Source organism: Felis catus, chromosome D4, assembly GCF_018350175.1.
Source record: "Felis catus isolate Fca126 chromosome D4, F.catus_Fca126_mat1.0, whole genome shotgun sequence".
Taxonomy (NCBI): domain Eukaryota; kingdom Metazoa; phylum Chordata; class Mammalia; order Carnivora; family Felidae; genus Felis; species Felis catus.
The window spans coordinates 67,986,039-68,009,550 of NC_058380.1; the positions used below are offsets into that span (position 1 = coordinate 67,986,039).

General features: G+C 43.9%; 1 protein-coding gene and 1 long non-coding RNA gene across 12 annotated transcripts in view; one reads left to right on the forward strand and one right to left on the reverse strand.

Annotated features, from left to right (window-relative positions):
* The window catches only part of ZNF462 (zinc finger protein 462), a 138,586-nt gene that overhangs the window by 70,867 nt on the left and 44,207 nt on the right, over nucleotides 1-23,512 (forward strand). For all 11 annotated transcript variants that reach the window (XM_045042660.1, XM_045042665.1, XM_045042664.1 and 8 more), the window contains one exon: nucleotides 3,105-3,296. In XM_045042660.1, coding sequence (XP_044898595.1) covers nucleotides 3,105-3,296 — 192 coding nt within the window. The remainder of the gene's footprint in view (nucleotides 1-3,104; nucleotides 3,297-23,512) is intronic.
* On the reverse strand, nucleotides 7,817-18,128 carry LOC109493897. The gene is made up of 3 exons (XR_002148380.3): nucleotides 17,791-18,128; nucleotides 16,792-16,970; nucleotides 7,817-8,194 (listed from the first exon to the last, which is right to left on the reverse strand). It is a non-coding gene; the product is annotated as an uncharacterized LOC109493897 (long non-coding RNA).

Below are 23,512 nucleotides of genomic sequence, written 5' to 3' on the forward strand. Positions count from 1 at the left end.
CTGCGGATGGGACGGGGAGACGGGCTATAAGGACTTCTGTTCGTCTGTTAGTGTTTTTATATTTTCAGGAAAATTCTTCTAAAGGCTATGGAGTAAGAAGCTTCAGGGTTCAAACCACTACTTCCTAATGTGTGTATATTGTAAATTATTCAGTTGGGACACCATCCTGGGGAGTTTTTCTCATAGGTCTCCTTGTCAAAAGCACTTTAAGCAGTGGGAGTTGGGTAAATGATTTGGCCTGTGGGAAGGACTTGAAAAGAGTGCCAGAGGCTGCCTGCTGACTCCGGGGCACTGAGCTGACCAAGCAGACTGGCCTTCTGTACTCACTGGTTGACGAGAAGGAAGCCTTCAGAAAGCGGGAAGTGGGGTGGGGACAGTGTAATTTGTTTCTCTGCACACCTTGGAACCTTGGTGTCCATGGCATGGCTTTTAGCCACTGAGAGTGGCTTGACTTAGAGAAAGCCAAACACATTTTCCAGAACTCTTGACTCCTCTTGTCTATTCTGGATGGGTTGTTTTATTTTAAAGGGTGGAAATCCTATAGTCTGATCAGATAATTTGCGTTTGAATTCTCTTTCATGATGTGCTACTTGCAACTACCCAACCAGGTTCATGTGGCAGGCTTGCAGTAAAAATTTTTTAAATGGACTAAGGAAGGCAATAGTATTATAATACAGTCATTAATATATATGAACATCTACATGTATATGTTATTTTGTAATTAATATTATATATATTCATATTCATCATAGTAATAAACACCATTGTTCACAAGCCGCCATTATCCTGACTCCTGGATAACAGCTGGGGCGACAAGTGACTGATGTTCTTGTTTGGGTCATCTGACTGTGAACTTCTCCTCTGCCTTGGGCTATAGCTCGCTGCGTCACTCAAGGCTCTCCGTAGTTCTCTTCAAGGCTTTCTTGGCCGTACATGCTCTGGGAGTCATCGGCGGTAAAGCAGAGGCTTAAGGCAGAATTGGAGATGCTGTGCTCACTTCACGTGGGAAACCACTTAGTGATTTTCAAGGTGCCCGGGAAGCAACCGCCTGAGCTCAGTACAAGCAGGGGCAGGGGTTTCCCTTCTCATCTGTCCACAGGTCGTTTCCACTGGCCTGCAAGACCTTCATTGCTAAAGGTCTTTTCTGCTCCTTTTTTTCCGTCTTCTTCCTTCTCTTTCCTCTCCTCCGGTTTTAAAACTTCACCTTAAAAATAAATGTGGAAAAACTCATGCTCATTAGAGAAATTTTGGAAATGAAAGAAATAGCCAGTCACCCATAATCTTATTATCTGAAGACCACTGTTGTTAACATTTGATAACATTTCCTTTCAACCATTTCCTCTATAATGATTTTTTAACAGTTGTGATTATAATTTAATCTACAATATATTGTGCCTTTTTATTTGTTTTTCTGAGTGTCAGGATTTTATTTTTTTGCTGCTTTTTATATTATAAATTCTTATATATTCCACCCTTTAAAATATTTATAAATTCTTCAAGAATTTATTTTAATGAATGATCATTCATCAAGAAGCTGTGTTGGTGTTTACTTAATTGTTTCCATACTCCTGGAAATCCCTATGTATTAAAGGGTATTTTCTAGGGCCACCTGGGTGGCTCAGTCGGTGAAGTATCCGATTTCAGCTCAGGTCATGATCTCACGGTTTGTGAGTTCGGGCCCCGTGTCAGGCTCTGTGCCAACAGCTCAGAGCCTGGAGCCTGCTTCACATTCTGTGTCTCCCTTCCTCTCTCTGCCTCTTCCCTTCTTGCACTCTGCCTCTCTCTGTCTCTCAAAAATAAACATTAAAGAAAATTAAAGAATATTTTCTTAATAGGAACTCTGAGAAGTGCAGCTATCTAGCTGCAAACGTGAGCATTCTAAGCCTATTGTCATAAGAAAACAAAATTGCTTTCTGAGTCGATGTAACCAGTGTTTGTCCAACAACATAAGCACACCCGTTTCACAGCCTGGCTTTTTAAAATGTGGTTAATTTAAAAGCTGACTTAGGGCAAAGGTAAATCATTGTCTCGTTGGATCGTAGTAATCTGTGCCGTATTTCAGTGGTATAAAAATAATTAAAAATGCCTACTTTTACTGAAATGTCCTGTTTATAGAAGAATATTGGAGATACACACACACACGTTTATACATATACAACTATCTTTCTCTCTTTTAAAGAAATGACTTCAGGCGCCTGGGTGGCTCAGTCAGTTATGCATCTAACCCTTAATTTTGGCTCAGGTAATGATCTCATGGTTCATGAGATCAAGCCCTGTGTTGGGTGCCGCACTGACAGTGTGGAGCCTGCTTGGGATTCTCTCCCTCTCCTTTCTCTCTGCCCTTCCCCCATGCATGCATGCTCTCTTGCTCGCTCTCTCTCTCTCTCTCTCTCTCTCTCCCCCCTCTCCTCTCCTCAAAATAAATAAATAAAACTTAAAGAAAAAAAAGAAATGACTTATTTTTACTCATTTCTGCACTATTGATCAGGTAGGAACATGGAGTTTTATGCTGAGGTTTATGAACTGCTACCAAAACAAACAAAAAAACCCCTAAAAAACTAGGATGTGTGGAATTGAGGAGGTGTATAGTCAGCTAAGACGTAAAGAATGAAAATAGCACAATAGAGTTTGTGCTTAGTTACCTTGTGCTTGGAAAGCCCCTGATAGGCTCTTGGAGTAAGAATTAAGCGTATTATATTCTGCAGATGATAAAAAGCGCCCTGGAATGAAAGCCAACATGGTCCTTTCAAGTGGAGAGGGAGAACGAGAGACTGGGACACCTTTCTGAAGGAGGGATCATGGGCATTTGGTTTCACTCCCTGTTGGGGAATCAGTTCATAGGCTCATCCCTGTAAGTAGAGCACGAAATGAAGAGGGACCAGGTCACTTGATCACAGAGCTCATTGAAGAGTTTCAATCCCAGAGGAGTGTTGTGTTTGTGGGAAGGGGCAGGTAGTTGGTCCGTGAGGGCTTCTTAGACCATGAAGTTGCAGAGATACTTCTGTCTTCTCGCGCGTGACTTAACTATGTCATTTTGTTTTCCACCCCACCTTATACCCTTCCCTCTTTTTCGTGTTCTGCCCCTTCCCGCCGCCGTCTTCCAGGTGAACATGCCTACAAGTGTTCTTGGTGCTCGTTTTCCACCATGACAATCAGCCAGTTGAAGGAACACTCCCTCAAGGTCCACGGAAAAGCCCTGACCCTCCCCAGGCCACGGATTGTCAGTCTGCTCTCCTCACACGCTCACCACTCCTCCCAGAAAGCCACCCCTGCCGAAGAAGTAGAAGACTCTAATGGTAATATTGGGCTCCCAAGCCCCAGCTAACCACCTAAGGTTGAGGAGGGCTGGGATCAATTGCCAGTCATTCTTTCTAGAGGAAAATCGTATGCAAAAACCTGACGGTTCAAGTGAAGGAAGAAATGTGGAAAGGTTGAAACCGTAGAGAAATTGGAGTGGGAAGGTGAAGTGCCCTCGGTGAGTGTCTGGTGCCGCGGCATAAATGTCAGTCTAGACTCACGCGAGCGTTGGCTGTGTGGATGGACTAGCGTTGGGGTCTTCCGTGTGGTTGCAAGCAAGAAAATGGATAGGACGCCAGGCAGACTTATTTCGTTGTTTACTTAGTTACTTACTTATGTCCCGTCTTGTTTCAAAGAGCAAAAACAAAAACAAAACCCATGAAGTATGTCTGGGTGCCCCTCTCCGCTCTACAGGAAACAGAGGAGGAGAGGGAAGGGGGAGTGGATGGGGCAGGTATGTCTGATTCCGTCACAAGATAATTTGGGGGTAATGTGATTTCTTAGAGCCAGAGGATGTTGAGGAAGTAGCAGTTGGGAGGAGGGTCTAACTGCCCAGGCTTGGAGCTTCAGAAGAAGTACAGGAAGCCATGGAGGACTCTCCTCACTGGCCGCGTACCCAAAGCTGTAGGGTGTGGGTGGAGCAAAAGGCTGGTTTATTGTTTTGACCAGACCAAGAAAAACAGAGGCGTTTTGGTCGCTCGGCTTACCTCAGGTGACCGCGGAATCAGGTGCTTAGGACAGCAGGAAGCGTACAGATTCTCAGGGATGTGGAAGACCCGAGAGCTGCTCCTTCCCTGCCTCTCGTGCTCGAATCCCCTTTGCAGCACCTCCAGGAACCAGACATCTACCACCAGCTCGAGTTCCTCCCAGTCTGGGAACGAACTGTTCCCAAGGTCTACTGTTTCATTCTTGGGAGGAGCTTAGTGGGACTGGAAGGAAAGTTCATGGGCTCTTTGCAACAAAGGCTTGGCTTCGAGTCTGACTTCTCTCAATGCCAGTTGTATTTTCCCGGGCAGTCTTCTGCATGCACATAGAATCGGATAACGATACTCCCTCCACTGATTATCTTGAGAGATTAAGGAGAAAAGGCACACGCATTAAACGCCCAGCACATCTGACACATGGTGGGTATTTAATAAATGGTCATTTCATTGCTGTGATTTTCATCCTTTCATTGCACTTTTGGCCTTTGGGGCCATTTCTAAGAAGTATGAATTTGGAGTTATCTAAAGGTTTAAAAAGATAGTCTCTTCAGGTAACCTGCAGATCTGACAGCCCAACATGTCAACGTGGTCTGATTATCAGATTATCAAAAGAGTCAACGAATAATCTTCCTTCATGAGGTCTGCAGAAAGACAGTTGTGGAAGGAGAAGGGCAGGGGAGTTCCAAGACTAGAGCTGCCTTTATCGAGTTAGGGAACTTGGTGGCCTCGCCTTTTCAGTCATCAAATGCTGTGTTGAACACAAGTGCTCCTTACCAGTCCTATTCCTGTCTTAAAGGACTTTGGTTTAACAAGGATAGGCTTTGTTATTATGACTGTGGCTTGTAATAAAGTGAATCTTCTCAATTGCTGTGTATTAGTTTAAAGTATAGGAGGAAGTCTGGTGCATATTGTTATTGTTTTCTTGGAAAACTTGGAGTCTCAGAACTGGGGGTGGGGGGCGGGGGGATGAGGCAGGGAGCACATGTGAAATAGGACCTTGAGATTCTCTTCAATGGAAGAGATTGGTACGCTACAACAAAGGGCAAAATATCATTGGACGCAAATTGTAGGATATTTATTAACATGGTTTTTAATTAAGTGTGTTCATCTGAAATGGATGCTATACCTGCGGAGCCATTTGGGTGAAATTGATCCGTCCACACCCCATTTCCAGCAAGGGCTTTTCCTGGGACCTTTGTCTCAATAGCACACCTTTTTTCCCCCTTTGTCCTCCTTCCTTGAAAGGTGGGCCTCAGTCACAGGGCAAGGGAATCCCACAGATCCCTCACTGTACCCGAGACCTTACTCTGCCAAGATGCTGCACTGGGCACGGAAGAAGCATAAATGAACACAGAACGATTCTGGTCCTCTGACAGCGTAAGACCAAACATATAGAGGAGACTGTCAGCATGGTTTTGAACCAACCATAACCCTAAGCCTGAGGTCTAACCTTTTTGGGGAGTGATTTCAGATTCTTGGAAGATGAGGTCAGGACCTTGGGGTGGGTGGTTGCAGAAACATGATGGTAGGATATTAACTTTCTGCTGAACACAGAGAGTCTGTCTTTATTCGAGCACAGGAAGATAATTTGCAATATATAAAAGTGTTTTCTTTTCCCTTCTGTAGAAAGAACACAGCGACCGTGAAAGCCCTTGGTGGCAGCTCTGTAGTGAGGCCCACACAGAAGTCATTGGACTTACACCATTTTTAATGTATATAAATAACCTTTATCAATGGGTCAGCGATGATTAGTTTAATTTGATTTTTTAAAAAAAAAAGCTTGATTAGAAGGCGGGTAAACAGAAGACATCAAATGGGCTATTCCATGAGCGAGTAACTCCATGGAAAGAGTAATAGTTTATTCGTTTAATAAATACTGTCTTGAACCGTTGCCGTGGGTCTTGCCTAGTTTTGGATGGCCAGGAATGACCAAAGAGGTTTGAGACTGGGGTGACTATTTGCTAGGGGGCTGAGTGGTGGATTCCTAGAAACGACTAAGTCTGGGGCATGAAAAAACAGCTGTGGGGCTAGACAGTAGCCTGTAAATCATGCCTTGAATGGTGTTTGAAACACGCATGTGAAATCCAATTGCACATTTTAATAGGGAGAAGCTGTGGGGCTGTTGGCTCTCAGTTCGGGTTTCCCACACTGCAGATGCCAGGACATTGTGAACACAGGCACCGAAAATGTGTTGCAGGCCTGGGGGGAGTAGAGATCCATAAAACCAGGGAAATCACCAGTGTGTCCTTGGCTTTCCGATTCCCTAGCGAGGGATGTGAATAAAACTAGTTGACATGCTCACTGTTATTTGCAGTGGTCAAATGCTTGCAGTCTTGAGAGCGAGCCAGTCTTCTCTGGCAAGAGGAAACAGGCTGAGAAAAGAAGGTTCTTCCAAAGCTGCTTTCCCTCCCAGCCCGGAGGGAGGGAGGGAGGGAGGGAGGGGATCCGAGAGAAGGTGGAGGGGAGGCTTCACCCAGCTGCCTGGCCACACACCGGTTCTGTACATAAACAGGGCTCTTGGGCTCTGGGCTGTCAGTCTTGACATGTTTCACCAGCACAAGAATCCTTTCTATATTCTCTGTGATCAGTTGTTGGAAGGAAAAGCAACGGTGGTTCTGTGTGTAGGATAATGGGAAATGACACATAATTGCTATTCTAAACAATGCATTAAGGGGAAATCATAAGGTTGTCAACAAAAGGAAGTGCATTCTGTGTTTGTGTTTACTGGGTTCCTTCTGCCTTATAAAATATAGGACTGGTTTTATCACACTTTTTCCAAGTCTGCATTCAGTACAGAAAAATACATAGATACGCACCTCTATAAAATCACAAAGAAACTAACATAGCAGAGTTTAGTTAGGAGATTTGTTTGGGTCTCAGAAGCTGTGCGATACATGGGCAGTGGCCATGTCATTTAAAGTTGAGCTATATGCTTTGTAAGTCAGGCCAGTGGTGACATTTCCTTGTTCTCCTCCCTTGAATTTTCCCGAAAGAACAGATTATTTTGTTTCTTCTGTCTACCCAGATACGCTGTGTGGAACTGCCGACTTTAGGAATAGCCACTGTGATGTGTTTAAAACAAAAATTAAGACAATAAGACCAGGTACAAAATAAATAAGGTGAAGGGGGATAATATAGTTCTTCAGTCAACCTAGGGAAAACACCATGAACTTTTGGTCATGCTACCTTTTTCTCTTTACAGTGTGGGTCTCGATACAGTCTGCCCAATGGGGAAGTCTATATGCTGTTAGGAATTAGCAGAAAAATGTTGTAAGGAGCTTTGTGATTTTTTTTTCTGTTAGTAGAAGATTTTCTGTTAGAACTTTTCGGTTGGCTTTTCTATTCTTTGTTTTTAATTATAAACATTTTTTAATGTTTTTTTAATGTTTATTTTTGAGAGAAAGAGAGAGAGAGAGAGAGAGAGAGAGAGCGAACACAGGCAGGGGAGGGGCAGAGAGACACGGAGACACAGAATCCGAAGCAGGCTCCAGGCTCTGAGCTGTCAGCACAGAGCCCAATGTGGGCCTCGAACTAGTGAACCACGAAATCATGACCTGAGCCCAAGTTGGGCACTCAACCGACTGAGCCACCCAGGCGCCCCTACTCTGGTAACTCTTCTATTGATGATTTCCTCAGTGCTCTGTTGCACTCATGGGTATGCTGTTGGTTCTGTCCCCTGGTTTCTAATGGGGACAGTTAGGTATAAGTACATATTGAATACTTCTTTTGAATGACCAGCGGTTTCTTGGAGACATCACAATTTTCAATTCAGTTAATTTATATTGAGTCCAAGTAACCCCATAGAACCAAATGTCTAAGTAACCCCATAGAACCAAATTTAGGGGGGTACATTTATTTCATTCCCATTTAAGAGTAAAGTTCAAGAGGCAAATCTCATAAAGATGAACCCTCAGGGACTGCTTTAACAGAGATTTTTCTGATATATTCTGTGAGAGGAAAAGATCTACCTTGATGAAGTGTTTTAAACAGGTCATTGTTCCCTGTATAACCACACCTTCTCTAGAGGTGGGAAACCGAAGGTTGAAACACAGTATAAGCCTTTCTGACTCTCAGAAGGACACAGCAAGTGTAGTAGAGCTGGAGAGGTGTGACGTTATTAGTGTGGTCACCTGGTAGCAGAGCCAAATGTACACAGTCGTTGACCCTGGAGGCGGCTGGCTTGTTCTCCGTATCTTTGAAAAAAACAAAAAAACCAAAGCAAAACAAAATCGTGTTTAGTTGCAGTGAAATCCAAATCCAGAGAAGCTGTAGAATGAAACTGACCAACAGAACTCCTGGGTCAATAACATCTTCTATTCTACCCCCAAATTTTACCTGCCAGGATTTTAACACAATGTATTGGTTAGAAGAGATGCTTTTTATGAGACTTATACTGGGTAATTTATAGATAAGCCAGGGATGGGCAAACTTTTTCTGGAAAAGGCCAGATAGAAAATATTTCCAGCTTTGTGAGCCATATAACCATAAACACTGTGTAAGTAAATGGACTTGGATGTGTCCCAATAAAACTTTATGTACAAAAACAGGGAAGGCCCAGATTTGGCTTCTGGGCAGTGTGTCGCTGACCTCTGCCCTAGGTAAGTGGGGGAGGAGAGTGGGGATTACAGCAATACCCATGAAATTAATCCAGTCTTTAATAAATGTCATTATAACCTTTATATTTAACGTGGACTAGTCCTAGATGCCACTTAAAACATAACTTGACCTAAATATATTCTTTATTTCATATGTGAAATGTAGGGCATTAGATAGAATTTTTTAAATATTAGCCTGTGAATTACATTTAAGCTTAAAAGAAAATCTTCTCTAAGAATTATGTTGAGTCTAGCGCCAAGCTATCAACTCATTTAACCTTGACTGCGGCAATACCTGACACTTAAAAATTAAGATCTGAGATGCCTGCTTTTCAAAAAGAAGCTTTTCAGATTTCTAAATAGGTCAGACATAAAATTCAACCTTTAAGAGGATCCAATTAGTTGCTAGGGCATCAGACCTTCCACACAGGTTCCAATTGCAATCAGATTTCTCTTGGGGTGAAAGAAAGAAGAGGTGGTTTCTTTAAAAATGACAATAATGAAATGGAGACTCTAGAGTGAATAATTCTGAAGCATAAAGATTTACACCATTTCTAGCACATGGGATACAAGGCATAATTTTAATGGCTTGACCGTAATTTTTAATAGGTTCTGCTGGTCACAAAATTATCTGACCAGAGAATACTAACCTTCCCTTTTTGACATCAGACTTTCTACATTAAAACATGATCTAGAGTTTATTTTAATGCTTCTTATGAAGAATGGCATTTCTACTAGAAAGATTTAGAGGTTTGCAGCTCCAGTGGTGCAGTGGTACAGATGATTCTGTATCTTCTGTTGCACGCCCAGCAGTCTTTGGACGTGAAGCTGTTAGAACTTGGTGTCAGTGGCAAATTCGAAACCTCCAGAATCACCACCACCCCGAAGTCGAGTATCATGTGAAAGACCCTTCCCAGAGAACCCACCTGCCTGAGATTTCTGTGACTTTTTGAATTAGCCACAGTTTCATGTGCCAAGGATTAAAGAACATTTCAAGTGTAAGCTTTCTGTGTCCTGGGAACTTAGTCAACTAACCCATCTCCCTCTTCTCATGCCAAGAAAAACATTTGTTCATCAGAAATGTAAGCATATACTACTGAACTCATTCGGAGGTAGTTCCTAGCAACGCTGGAGTTTGCTGCATAATTCCACATCTGATTTTTGCATCTTTTGGTGGTTGGCTTAGATGTTACCTTAAGTCTCCTAGAACCTACATTGTGGGAAGTAACTAAAAGAAAGAAGAAATCTGCTTTATTCTTTGGCAGAAAATATGTTCTGCCATTGATCAAATCATCTAACACCGTTCACCTTGGTCTTTTTTGGAAAGAAAGAATTTTCCTGGTCTTCTCATTGCCTGCGTCAATTTTTCTTTCCCTGGAACTGGAGCTAGATATTTTAGCCCAATTATATTTGATATAAAATCCTTCAAACTCTTCTTGAGACTTGTGATTCTATAGGCCCTCTCCTGTCTTTCAAATATTGTTATGCACGAGAGGATTTTACTCAAGCAGAAGGGAAGGGTATTAGATTTGGGGGAACCAGCAAGAATGAGCCATGATTCAGAGGTAGAGATCCTAGGACAGTCTTGCTGGATCCAGCAGAAGGTATGTCCTGAGCAAGATGAGTATGTGAAAAAGAATGTTTTTTTTCCCTGTGTACAGATGGGAAGAAGATGCTAGAAACAATCTTTTAGAAACAACTATTAGTTATTTTAAAAAATAAATTGTATGAGTTTTGATGGTACAGCCCAGGAAAGCATGTGCAGATGATACACACATTTTCTTGACTCATTCATCATCCTGAAGACTATCCTGTGGAAAAAAATCCCAGTGGTGGTGGTTAAATAAAAATGGCAAGGTAAGTAATGGCCAAAGTGACGTGAGAGGTTCAGGTAGGAGGGTCTGCTTGCTTTTTGCTGAATTCAGTCCCTTGTAGTCTGTGCCCAGGAAGGGATAACTTCCTGTTATAGGGTCTTTTTACGTTGCAAGCAGTTTCAGAGTCATGAACTTGAGTACAGGGCCCAGCTAAGGTTTTATTTACCAGTATACTGCTCTTCTAGATGTCATTCAAGGGTTAGGTTCTTCAGCTTCCTCAGGGACACAGAATATTCTTAGATGACTCATGCAAGCCACTCTCCTTATGTCATCTTTTATTTTCATGCGCTGTGAGCCCTCCACCAAGGCGACAGTGATAGCTAGTCCAGCATCAGGGCCTTCTAAAGAACCCCTTAATCTAGTCCTTTGCTTTTAAGCATCGCTGCCTATTTTTTCCTTCTTGACCAGTTTGAAAGTCATTCATTCTGGTTTTGCGATAAAGGGTTCTACATGTCTCTTGTTTAGTTTCTAAGTGATAAAATTAATCATGATTTTTGTTCTTTAAATGCTGCTGATTGCCTCAAATTTGTCATCTGATTTAATGTGCCTGATGAATCAGAGGTACAAATTATTAGTCTCATTGTATAGAAAAGGAAACTAATACACAGAGGAGCGAAATGGTGAGTCCAGGAGTCCTAAAACGCTTGTGCCCTTAATCTTTGTGTCATCTCGTGGGAGTCTTGTAGCAGAAATGCACATCCACACATGATCCAGAGTGGCTAAGATCCAACCGCCTCTTCTATGTTTGGAGACCCTGAAATCTTCCAAAAGAAACTAGAGGCAAGTTTTTATTATTGACTGATATTTAGAGCTTAAATTGTTGGATATACAGATAGCATTCAGTTAGAAGCGCAGAATAGAATGAAGTTGGAAATGGTGCGTTTGGATTTCAATAGTTCTAGCCATGGAGAGAAGAAATGGAAAGGCCATAGAGGGCTTCTTGGAAGAGGTAGGGCTCAGGCTGGGCCTTGAAGGATACATGAGTTTTACCCAGGTAGGAGGCAGTCCATTCAAGGTGGGAAGAGTATCAGAAGTGAGGAAACCTACAGAAGGAGGGAACCTAGGACACAAAGAGACCAGGCTGGCTAGAATGGAGGGTGTATGTTCCTGAGAAGGCAGTTGGTGAGGTGAGGAGAGGTAGAGCCAGACTACAGTGGTACTTAGTACCAGGAAGAGGTCTTTAAATTAAAGATGCAGGCTGGGGGCGCCTGGGTGGCTCAGTCGGTTGAGTGACCGACTTCGGCTCAGGTCATGATCTCACGGTCTGTGAGTTCAAGCCCTGCGTCGGGCTCTGTGCTGACAGCTCAGAGCCTGGAGCCTGCTTCGGATTCTGTGTCTCCCTCTCTCTCTGCCCCTCCCCCGCTCATGCTCTGTCTCTCTCTCTCTCTCTCTCTGTCAAAAATAAATAAACATGAAAAAAATTAAAAATAAATAAATAAAGATGCAGGCTGAACAGGGAAGACCAGTAGCAACAGCAGCAAGGGCTCTGGCTCCTTTGGAAGCAGGAGGGTACTTTTGAACTAGAGGGACAATCAGCTAGCATCTGTAGTCTTTGAGAATGAATGTGGATTAGAAATACTTATGAATAGGGGCGCCTGGGTGGCTCAGTTGGTTAAGCATCCGACTTCGGCTCAGGCCATGATCTCACGGTCCGTGAGTTTGAGCCCCGTGTCGGGCTCCGTGCTGATAGCTCAGAGCCTGGAGCCTGCTTCGGATTCTATGTCTCCCTCTCTCTCTGACCCTCCCCCGTTCATGCTCTGTCTCTCTCTGTCTCAAAAATAAACATTTAAAAAAAAATTATACTTTGAAACAAAAAAAAAGAAATACTCATGAATATTAGTTCTCTTTTCAGATGCCTACTGTAGATTGAGGCAGCTGGGTGGCTCAGTCGGTTAAGCGTCTGACTTCGGCCTAGGTCATGATCTCATGGTTCATTAGTTGGAGCCCCGTATCAAGTTCTCTGCTGTCAGCACAGAGCCTGCTTTGGATCCTCTGTGCCCCTTGCTCTCTGCCCCTCCCCCACTCATTCATTCTCTGTCTCTGTCTCTCTCCCTCCCTCTCACCCCCTCCCTCCCTCGCTTTCAAAAATAAACATTGAAAAAGTATAGTTTAAAAAAATGCCTGCATAGATTATTCGTTTTGATTACAAAAGTAACACCTACTCACAATTAAGGAATAGCTTCATGGCAATACATAACGTAAAATACTAGCCTTAATGCCAGCCTTTTTGTTTCAGTACCCGAATTAATCTCTATTAACAGTTTGCCGTAGAGTCCTCTAGTGTTTGTTCTATGCATATAGACATAAGTTCTATGCATATAAACATAGGGACTGTAATATACAAACCAGTTTTTTTCATGTTTTTCCTCTCACTTGATAAGTTCTATCATTGCTTGACTCTTGATATGTTAAAATACGAGGGTCTGTATCTCAAAACAAACAAAAATGATTCCCCTTCATAAAATAAATATTGTGTACTTATAAATGTTTCCATTATGTATGGGGGGGGGATGTGTTTAGGTTGGGATTCTCAGAATTAGATAAGACCTTTGTGGTTTTGTCAGTCAAAAATCCACTAATTGTGTTAATTTTAAGGCTGGTCCATTGCCTAAGAAATTTCTTAAGTAAAGTTTTTTTTTTTCCTACTGCCTAAGGCTTAAAACATTTGAAATATTGGCAAGTTGTCCATAAGTTAAATGACAAAATCAAGATTGCAGACTGTCTAGACTGTTCTGAGTATGAGCTATAATGAGATTTTGCTAGGTGATAAATATAAAATATGCCGGGTAGCTTCTGACCCTCGTATTCACTTCCAGTACTAGACTTGCCAAATATTCTTATAATTGTCGCTTATCGCATCTGTCTCCCCAGCTAAACTGTGTGCTCTCTGAGGTCAAGGACTGTTTCAGAGCCCTGGCAGTTTGGCAGGCCATTCAATAAATATTTGTTGGTTTGAATTAGGGCCGCAGAAGGAACCACACACGAGGGCAACCGACAGAACAATGGTCTATATGTGGAAAAGCCTGGGAATTTTAGTGACTGAGCCCAGCTGTGCCACATAATGTTTGGAAAAAGCCAGTGGAATCGGGCTGCATGTGTACCATGCTATGCTGTCCTACACTGCTGCACATTTCCTTGGTCAACCTGTCTGCCAGTTAACTATCTTTGGCCTTCTCCCTACTGACAGCGCCATATCCCTTTCAACTTTATTCAACCAAAGTGACTAATCTCTTTCCTCTAAGTGGCCAAGAAGAGTGAACATATACCTTACTCTCTGCCACCTCGTGAGAGTATGTGTTTCTTTCATTTAATGGTCCCTTTTCGAACGCCTGCTCTCTGCTTATTTCTCTCTCCTTACCTTCTGGAATGTTCTTTTTCTTTCCTCAGTGAACTCTGGGCCAGGTTCACAGCTTCCCTTTTTACTCCAGCCATGACCATCGCACTCTGGAATTCCAATATACTAAGACTTGATGATAATGACCCGACAAATAGTTGATCTCTTCAGGTAGGGAGACTTACCTCCTTGGTGATTAAGCTTCAACCACCATTCCCCTGTGGCTGAATTTACCATTACACAGTGCTTCACCTCCAGCATCTCAAACGCTTAGTTCTCTCTGACCTCTCTACCCAACCCAGGCCCTGGAAGTTAGCCATTTCAGGGAGCTTTCTTCAGCATCCTGTGTCTCGAACTCCCTTGTCCTCCTCTGGTGTCCAGTTTGTCAGACCCCAACCCTGAAGAGCCCTCACTCCACTTCCTCTGATGTTAGCCAGTCTTCCTGGCTCCAATCCTAGGCTTTTCCGATGTGTTTTCAAGGTTATCTTTGTTAACCACAAATCTGATTTATTTTCAAGAATAAATTTGAGCTTATTCAGACTTATCCCTTTACAACGCCAATTTACCTGTAAGTATTCCAAGTGTTTCTCTTGAGTAAGAGAGACCGGAATGGAGTCACAACCACTGTGCTGGAAGTTGCAAATAGCTTCAGTCTGTCTTGGCTGCCCCAGAGCTAATAGTGGACAAATGGCGGGAGCAGCTATGTGGGTAATAGCCATGCCAGTCACAAATGATTATACTTGTGCATCGTGATTTTACCGTTACTCTGGTTTTCGGTTGTCTAAAATTTTGCCCACGGGGAAGTTCTTAATTAGGAATACAGAGAGGGGAAGATGAATAAATGCGCTTCTACCTTGCACGCACCAAGAGTAACGCCACCAACGTGTCCATTAGAAGAGACCATTGTGATAACTAAATCAAAGGCAGTGAAGTGTCAGTAAAATTCCCGACTGACACGGTGAGAGTGGTAAGTCCTACATACTGTTATGTTAATAATAAAAGAGGATCATTTTTGCTAGTACATTAGTATGTTTGCTAGTACATTAGTATATTACATATAGTATAATACATAATATTATATATTAGTACATTACAGTATATTTTTGCATTTTTGTTATGTTACCTACATGGTGGAATACTGGATAACCTAACTCTTTAAAACATTAAATTCAGTGTAAAAGATGGATTAATTTTTTTCTCCTTATACTTTTTCTATGACATTATTTTTATGCGCCTCTATCCCTGTAGCGTAACAAAAAGCTTTATAGTACTTTTCACTATATTTCTCCCTCTTCTAATTTTCTGGGATATTATCCAGATCACAGTTATGCCTAGGGAAGAATGTTAAGAACATAGATGTTCACCTGTTTTGTGTTGTCATAGCAGCAATGAGTTTCAGAACTATGGGATGGAGGTCTGATAGCTCTGTGAGGGTCAAGGGCAGGCTTAATTAAGATTTTATTTATTTATGTATTTATTGACCATTTTCTTTTTTTAAATTTAAATCCTAGTTAGTTAACATACAAAGCAATTTTGGTTTCACGAGTAGAATACAGTGATTTCATCACTTACATAACAACATCCAATTATTGGCCATTTTCTAAATTGAGAGAAGGCAAAAGAAAAAACCATGTACGAGAAAGAAGTTTTGAAAACTACCATACCAGGCAAATTGGTGGTTTTCATGCTAATCATCAGAATCCCAATAAAAGGAGGTGACTCTACTTGAGCTGGCCACATAAAGCCATATAAAGTTGAGAAGTGCTAAGGGACACGGGACCAGACCCTTCTTGGCAGACCAGGGGGGGGCAGCTCTTGAGCCTCTGGGCTTCCGGTGTCTGGAAGGGCCATGAGGGTTAACGATACCAACGGGTCAGCGACGTTTGATGACACGTCAAGCCTGTCCCAAGTTCTGCCTGGGGATTCTGGTGGCCATGGCTTCCCTCAGGCACTCACACTCAGGAAACGCCCAGATGTTCCACAGAACCTCTTTCCCAGCTCGTAACCGTTTATTTTCAGTGGAATTTAGGAGGTGTGCTGCAGTACTGACATTGGGCGGGACTCTTCTCTGTATCACTGGCTTCATTTAAAAAACTTTTTAATGTTTATTTTTGAAAGACAGAGAGACAGGGCGCGAGTGGGGAAAGGGGCAGAGAGAGAGAGAGAGACACAGAACCCGAAGTAGGCTCCAGGCTCCAAACTGTCAGCACAGAGCCCGACGCGGGGCTCAAACTCACGGACCGCGAGATCATAACCTGAACCGAAGTCGGACGCTTAACCGACTGGCACCCAGGTGCCCCTCGCTGGGTTGATTTAAAAAAAAATTGAGGGGGGGGGCGGCGCCTGGGTGGTTCAGTCACTTAGGCATCCGACTTCGGCTCAGGTCATGATCTCACAGTTTGTGGGTTCGAGCCCCAGGTCGGGCTCTGTGCTGACAGCTCAGAGCCTGGATCCTGCTTCGGGTTCTGTGTCTCCCTCCCTCTCTCTGCCCCTCCCCCACTCTCACTTTGTCTCACTCTGTCTCTCAAAAATAAATAAATGTAATAAAAAAGTTTAAAACAAAAATAATTTTTTTTTTTAGTGTTTATTTTTGAGAGAGGAGGAGGCAGACTGCAAGTGGGGGAGGGGCAGAGAGAGAGGGAGAGACAGAATCAGAAGCAGACTCCAGGCCCCACGCTGTCAGCACAGAGCCCGACAGGGGGCTTGAACCCACAAACCGTGAGATCATGACCTGAGCCAAAGTTTGATGCTCACCCAACTGAGCCACCCAGGCGCCCCATCACTGGGTTCATTTTAACTGAGCAAAGCAACTTGAGCTTCTGAAAATTAGGGGCAATTGATCTTTTGGAAACCGTTTCTATGTATAGACCCTCTTTAATAACAGTTTGCCCTGGGGTGTTGGGCCCCTCAGTTTGAGGTCTGGCTTGAGAGCCGCTATAGATCCCAATCCAGAAACCCACCCACACTGTGGGCCATGAGACACCCACCTGTGCAGCCTTTGGCGAAGGTCCTATCCATTTCCATCTCTGCTGAGTGTGCTAAGGTAAACCATTTACCTTCTCCGAGCCTGTTTCTCGTGTGTAAAATAATGATGATGCCTCCTTTGTGGGGTTATTTCAAGGATCAAATGAGACAACATATGGAAATGCTTTCATGTTTTAAGTTGCTGTAAGAATATTAGGTATTATTAAGGTAGTAAAATAGAAGTAGATTTCTTGTCAATTTATAATCATTTGTCCTCACCCAGAGATGGGTGAGGATTTTTTAAAAGTAAAACAGGAAAAAAAAAATCATGTTTAGCCTTAGAAACTGAATGAAATTTCTTTACAGCAGGAGCTGCTTCTTTAGGAGTCTAAAATAACTCAGTGTTTGGAACGTGGTGTTTAATCTGGAGTCCTGTTGATCTAAATTTATTTGAACTTTGGGGCTTAATCGAATCCATCCATACAAGAAAGTCCTTAGCACTTGATGCTCTAATGGGCTGGTGAAATGCACTGATAAGTCCCAGTGTCAGACATCACAATTACCGGCCCTAATCAGTACATAGCTTTAATTAATGATAACTATAATTTACTGCATGTCTATTGATTGAGTACTTTACAAACATCTCATTTCATTTCGTCCATATGACAGTCCCACGAGACAGGAACTTTTATCACCAGCTCCCTCCTGTTTTCGGAAGGAGGAAAAAAGGCCTAAGGAAGATCATGGTCGCCACCTGGCAGACTGGGGTCGGGGATGCATGTCCGTCTGATTGCAGAGCTCTGTTGGCTATGTCACGCCATTTCCCTAAACCTCAATTCTTAGATGTATTACTTTCCCCTTGGAGAGTCTGAAAGGGGGAGCTTTTGTGAGCCCCAGGAAAGTGCTCCTTGTTCGAAATATGAAAATCATTCTTGTGTATGACCTTCTGCAATTTGATCCTGCAATTGCAGTCTTAGCCTCCAAATCTCTTGGAAGAACCAATATTCTCAATTTATACTTACTTGCCACTTTATTCTTAAATTTATGGAATCCACGTTCTACCTTCAGCATTTCACTAAAACCACTCTCTCGTCAGGGACCTCATGTTGGCTAACTCCAGTGACGTTTTCTCTGGGAAAGAGTCTGTCCTTCCTTGTTCACACCTGCTACCTTCTCTTCCCTCTCCCCGTCCGGAATGCCTGGCCTTTGTGACTCTGGCCCCTACCATGGTAATGACATAGGTTGACGACGACTCCAGACAAACAAGTCCATGGCCTCTTGCTCCTGCCTCATCCTTCTTTTTTTGTCCGTGGCATTTAAAACTGCTGACCTTCCTCCCGGGGAAATTCTCCTCCCGTGGTTTGGGACCTGCTGTCTGTTTCAGGCTCTCCTCTGGCCGCGCTGGTAGTACCTTGTTTTTACTGTGTTTTCACCTCTTTTCCTCCAGCTGCCAACACACAGACCTTGGTCTGGTCCTCGGTCCTCTTGGTCTGGTCCTCGCTGCTCCCCCTTTGCACACACAGGGAATTAACTCACTTTTTAAATGATGCGGCCAAAATCCCCCACCTCCCGCCCTAACCTTTCAGGTTCAGTTCCAGACCCTCTTTTCCATCTGCTTCTTACTCTCTCCTCACACAGCCTTCATCTCAAAAGTTCTGAAAGGGAACCCTTTACCTTCTTCCCAGACTTGCCCCTGTGCCAGGGCTCATGGTAGCCAGCCGGACCTGTCTGCGTCTTCAGGTCTTCTTGGCCCATGATCCATCAGCCACTAAGCTGTCCACAAAGTCCTGTTGTCTCCTGCCTCCTTACTTCCTCTCACCCCTCCTTCCCGCTCCCTCTCCTTACCCAAGCCATCCCGTCCCCCTCCCCTTATAAACCCCTCCATTCACCTACACCATGCACTCAATCATGTGCTTTATTCTCCTACTCCAAAGTCTTTAACAGCTCTACATAGCCTGTTTAAAAAAAATTCCCACCCTCAACATTGTCCATGCCTGTCCCCAGCCACCCCTCCCAGCCTCTGTTCCCACATGTCCCCACCCGGCTTGTCCTTCAGCATTGTGGGCAAATTCCTTCACTTTTATGATGCTTTTCATGGTGTCCCTGATGGGACAGCTTTCCCTCCTCCAGAGTCCTCTGGTGCTGTGGCCTACCTCTCTTGGGGACGTGTGTGGTCCATGCCACCCACTCCATGATATTACCAGAAAAGGAGCTCATTAGGGACAGGCTTTTTGTCCTGCTCATCTTTATTTTCTAAACATCTGGCATAAGGCCATTTTCTTCCTAGAGTAGATGTCCTATAAATGTAAAATGAAATTTAGTCGTGTCCTGTAGATAGTCATTAAACAGTTTAAAGCAGTAAATGTAGATTTGATTTTTTTTTTCCTTACTGCACAACCCTGTTGCCTTCCAGCCACTCTGTTGACAACAGATGGAAATGCCCTTGGGCATTTGCTCTTTTCTTTGGGGGCTAACTCATTTGTAGTACGTGCTGTAGTAATCTCCCCTAACGACCCCAGAGCTCTGGAAATACGAGATCCAATGATCTGTGTATCTGCAAATACCTATCGTAAACGACAATAACCATGTTGTTGGTTAGTCATAACAAGCAACCTTTGTTAGCTTCATATAAATGTTTTCTTAAATTTTTGTTAAATTTTATTTATTTTTTTTTCCTTTTTGTTTTTTTAATTTTTTTTTTCAACGTTTATTTATTTTTTTGGGGACAGAGAGAGACAGAGCATGAACAGGGGAGGGGCAGAGAGAGAGGGAGACACAGAATCGGAAACAGGCTCCAGGCTCTGAGCCATCAGCCCAGAGCCCGACGCGGGGCTCGAACTCACAGACCGCGAGATCTTGACCTGGCTGAAGTCGGACGCTTAACCGACTGCGCCACCCAGGCGCCCCGTTAAATTTTATTTTAATACATTAATGCATTTAATTAAATTTTATTTAATTTGTTAAATTTTCTGTTAACAGCTATTATGTTATGAACAAACAAACCATTTATATAAAGCCGAGAAATGCAGAAGAATATTTGATCACTTTACAAAATAATATTTTTGACCATTGAGTTGAATCTAAATGAATGCAAGAAAGTATTGTGTTGGCACCTGGCTATTAAAATTTAGGGGTAAAATATAGATCTAGAAACCTGTTGGATGTTGCTGAGACCCTGTATTTGGAAAACCGACCACAGGATCTTGGCTGACACCCACACATTCATCGTGTTTGCCAGCATGTGGACATATCACTTAGTTTCCTGTGCTTCCTTGTTATATTTTTGCACGTGAAGGGTTGGTAGGGAGCAGAAAAGGTAGCCTATTGAGTTTCTCTCTATCTCTCCCATAGGTAGGGCCATAATCTATTCCAGATGTAAGTGTGGTACATTCGGTAGAAACAGTAGGAACTGAATTTCAGATGAACACTTCCAACCTGCTGGTAAAATCCAGAGCAGAAAAGACACTACGTAGGTGTTTCCTACTTAACAAAACGAAGTATGGAATCCCAGGCTGCTGCTGAGATTCTCTCAGCAAGAAGGAATGTGCTGCTAGTTGGTTTTTTCTCACCGTGGGAATGCGTTTGTACCAAGCCACCTTCCCCATCTGAGAGGGACTTGGTTGGGGCTGTGGGTGCAATTTAGAGACACAGAAAAGTTAAAAATGTGAAGCCTCTGTCTCACCTGGTTCCTGCTTAACATCCTCCGGTGGCTGTCTACTTTGCCTTCAGAGTACATTCCAAGCTCAGCATGCAGGTTGTTACCTGGGCCCCACGTTTCTCTCTGAGATCATTCCTTACCTCTCGTCACTGCTGCGCCCAGCACCACAGCCACGCTGAGTGCCCTGCCTTCGCAGACTCCTCACACTCCAGGCCTTGCTGTCCCTTCTTCCTGGAATGCCCTCCTCCACCTGTTTTGGCCTCTCCTCCTCATTATTCCATTGACTTGGCTAATTCCGACTCATCCTTGGCAACTTGAGTCTTGTTTCCTCCAGAAGCCTTCCGGTCTGGCTGAGGGGCCTCTTTTGTACTCCTTACAGATCTTTGAGCTCTCTTCAGTGACCTAGCACTGATCGTACGCTGTTGTAACGGTCTTTCTTTCCATCTCCCCCAAGACCATCAGCTTTCCTGAAGGCAGAGGCCATCCTTTTATTTTTGGGTGCCCAGAGTATGTCAGATTACCTCACACGCCACAGGCACCCAAAAAGTTATTTGCGTGAATGGATCTAGAAGTGTTGATGTTCACGGTACCACGCGCCGGCCATGGCGCTCGGAAGGCTGAGATGCGGGGCGTGTGATGGCAGGACTACCTCTTGGCACAGATCAAACACTCGAGGCTCAGCCGAGCCACAGGCCCCCAAGCCAGCCTCGATGCTCTCGTTAGTCATGAAAGTAAATCCAAAAATCCACGCAGGCTGAGAAATTTGAGACAAGGTCCCTCACAGTTGGTAGGGAAAACCAAATCATCAAGCAGCATATATGTGTATGATAGATCGAGGTGCTGTGCAGAGAAGGAGAATGAGGGAGAGGGGAGTAAAGGACGGGGCCTGTGGCATCAGGTGGGATGGTTCGGGAGAGGGTCATTGATGATGAGGATGATTGCCACACCTATGAATTGGGTACCCAAGGACCTACTCAAAGCTGGAGGTGAGCTTAAAAAAAATTTGAAAGGAAAGCGACCCCAGCATGTTCTCCCCAGGAGAGCCTCTAAAGTTGGGAGATGAAATTCGCTCTGACAAGTCTTTTTGCAGCAAGTTGATTTGTGACCATGCTGTGTGCATTGTTAGCCAACAAAATGGGGCGAATCATTGAGTCTGTGGTGTTATTCAGGTCAAGCCCTGCCTTTGAGCTGAATCCAAGCCCCACGATCAATCCCCTCCCCACTGCAGCCATCTCCACCACCAGATAAGCTGGGGGCTCGTTGCCAGAAGTAGCCATGCGCTTGGCTTTGCCCAGAATCAATCAGTCAAAAACTAGCTGCCGAGCTCCTACCGTGTGCCTGGAGCTGGGGTGAGGATCAGTTACATCTGTTTAGAGCAGCGTTAAGAGACGCCCGTGCCGATCCTTCCTGCAGTCTAGTGAAGGAGACCAAATTCTTTCATTGATAGAATCCACTGCCTAACCGCTAACAGGCAATTTACAATTCAGTGCAAGATTATGTGATGTAGACTGTAATTGCTGTGGAACTGAGACCCTTAAAGCACTCTTTTGTGTGCCAGGACACTATACTTCACACACTGGCCTGCTCTGCACAGCACCCAGAATTGCCAGCATCATGGTCTTCATTGTATAGGTGAGGAAGCAGAGGTCTGCTTAACCTGTAACCAACCTCCACAGGGTTACAAGGAGGCCTCTGTGCAGCTCTGGGTAGAGGAGAGGTTGCCTCTCTTCTCAAGCTGCTCCCTTGCTTTTCGCATCCCGTAAGGTAATGGTGAAGATCAGCGAGAGACCTTGTAAGAAGCCCTTGACAGGTGTTAGACACAGAGCTGGCTGAGACAGTGGAAGGTGAACCTGGATGTCCCCACCTGTCCCGCTGCCTTCTTGGAGGCTTGCGCCCTACAGCTGAGCCCAGCAGCACTGAGAAGTATTCCTGTGGGTGAGTTTAGAGTGAGTGGGAGAGCTGTCTATCCTCAGGGAAGAACCTAGTGCTTTAGCGGTGATTAAAAATGTAGCTTCACCCAGAGCCAGGATTTTCTTACACTGCTTGGGAATAGGTGAAAAGAAAAGGAAAAACGGATAAGAAGCCCACTGGGTTTGTTGGTTAGGAGACTCCCGCTGCTGGGGGACAGTTTTAGCAAAACTCTGTGCTTTGAAGTGTGGCTGCTTATTCTATTCTTGACAAACCATTGTCTTTCTCACCTGATTTCCATATCATCTCTTAGAGCTCTACACGTATCTAAATATATATGCTTATACTCAGATGTGTTCTTTCCTCCTGATTAGCTAATCTTTGAAGAAATCTCTACAGTTGCTCCCTGCCCGGGCTCACGGCACTGTTCCTAGCAAGCCATCCATTGTGACCAACTCCTTGAAGTCAGTAGGCATCCTCCCTCCAGGCAGGTCTTGAGGAGGAAACTCTGTGGCCTTGCCCACGGCCCGTGAGCCCTCAATGCCATCCGAAGTTGCTAGCAAGCTCTCTGTGGTTGAGGCCAACTCACTGATGTAGAGGCTTTTGTACTCCACGCTTTTCGTTGGATTTTCAGTGTGGTAAAGACATCCATACCATCTAAACGAACAGCAGGAAACATTACTTCCTCATCACACAATTCAAAAGAGTCACAGGTGAATTATGCATTTGGTATTGTAAGAGCTTCTCAACTAACAATGGCAGATGCCACCCAGAGTTTCCTCCAAAAACAACATTAGAAAAAGCCTCCTTCACCACACATTCATTCGTTTCCCTACAAATTTCCAGCCTGCTTCCAGGAGGGTTTTTAAGAACACACACTTTGAGTTACAAATAACGTTTAGTGCAGAAGGAATACCTACAATGTTTGCTAATGACTGTGGCAGAAAAAGAACGTGTTTTCGAAACTGGGGCATGCAGGAGCCCCAGGTTATATTCCTGTTTCTCCATTGACTAGCTGGGTAACATGAAGTCATCTCTGCTGTGCTGAACCGCCACAAGTCTTTATGCAAAATGCGTCGTCTGTGCGCTACATAACCTGGGATGAGCGTGCGTTCCTGATGGGGAAGAATTGGTAAAACAGTTTATACAGTGAGAATGTAGTGATAAATGTGTGAAAG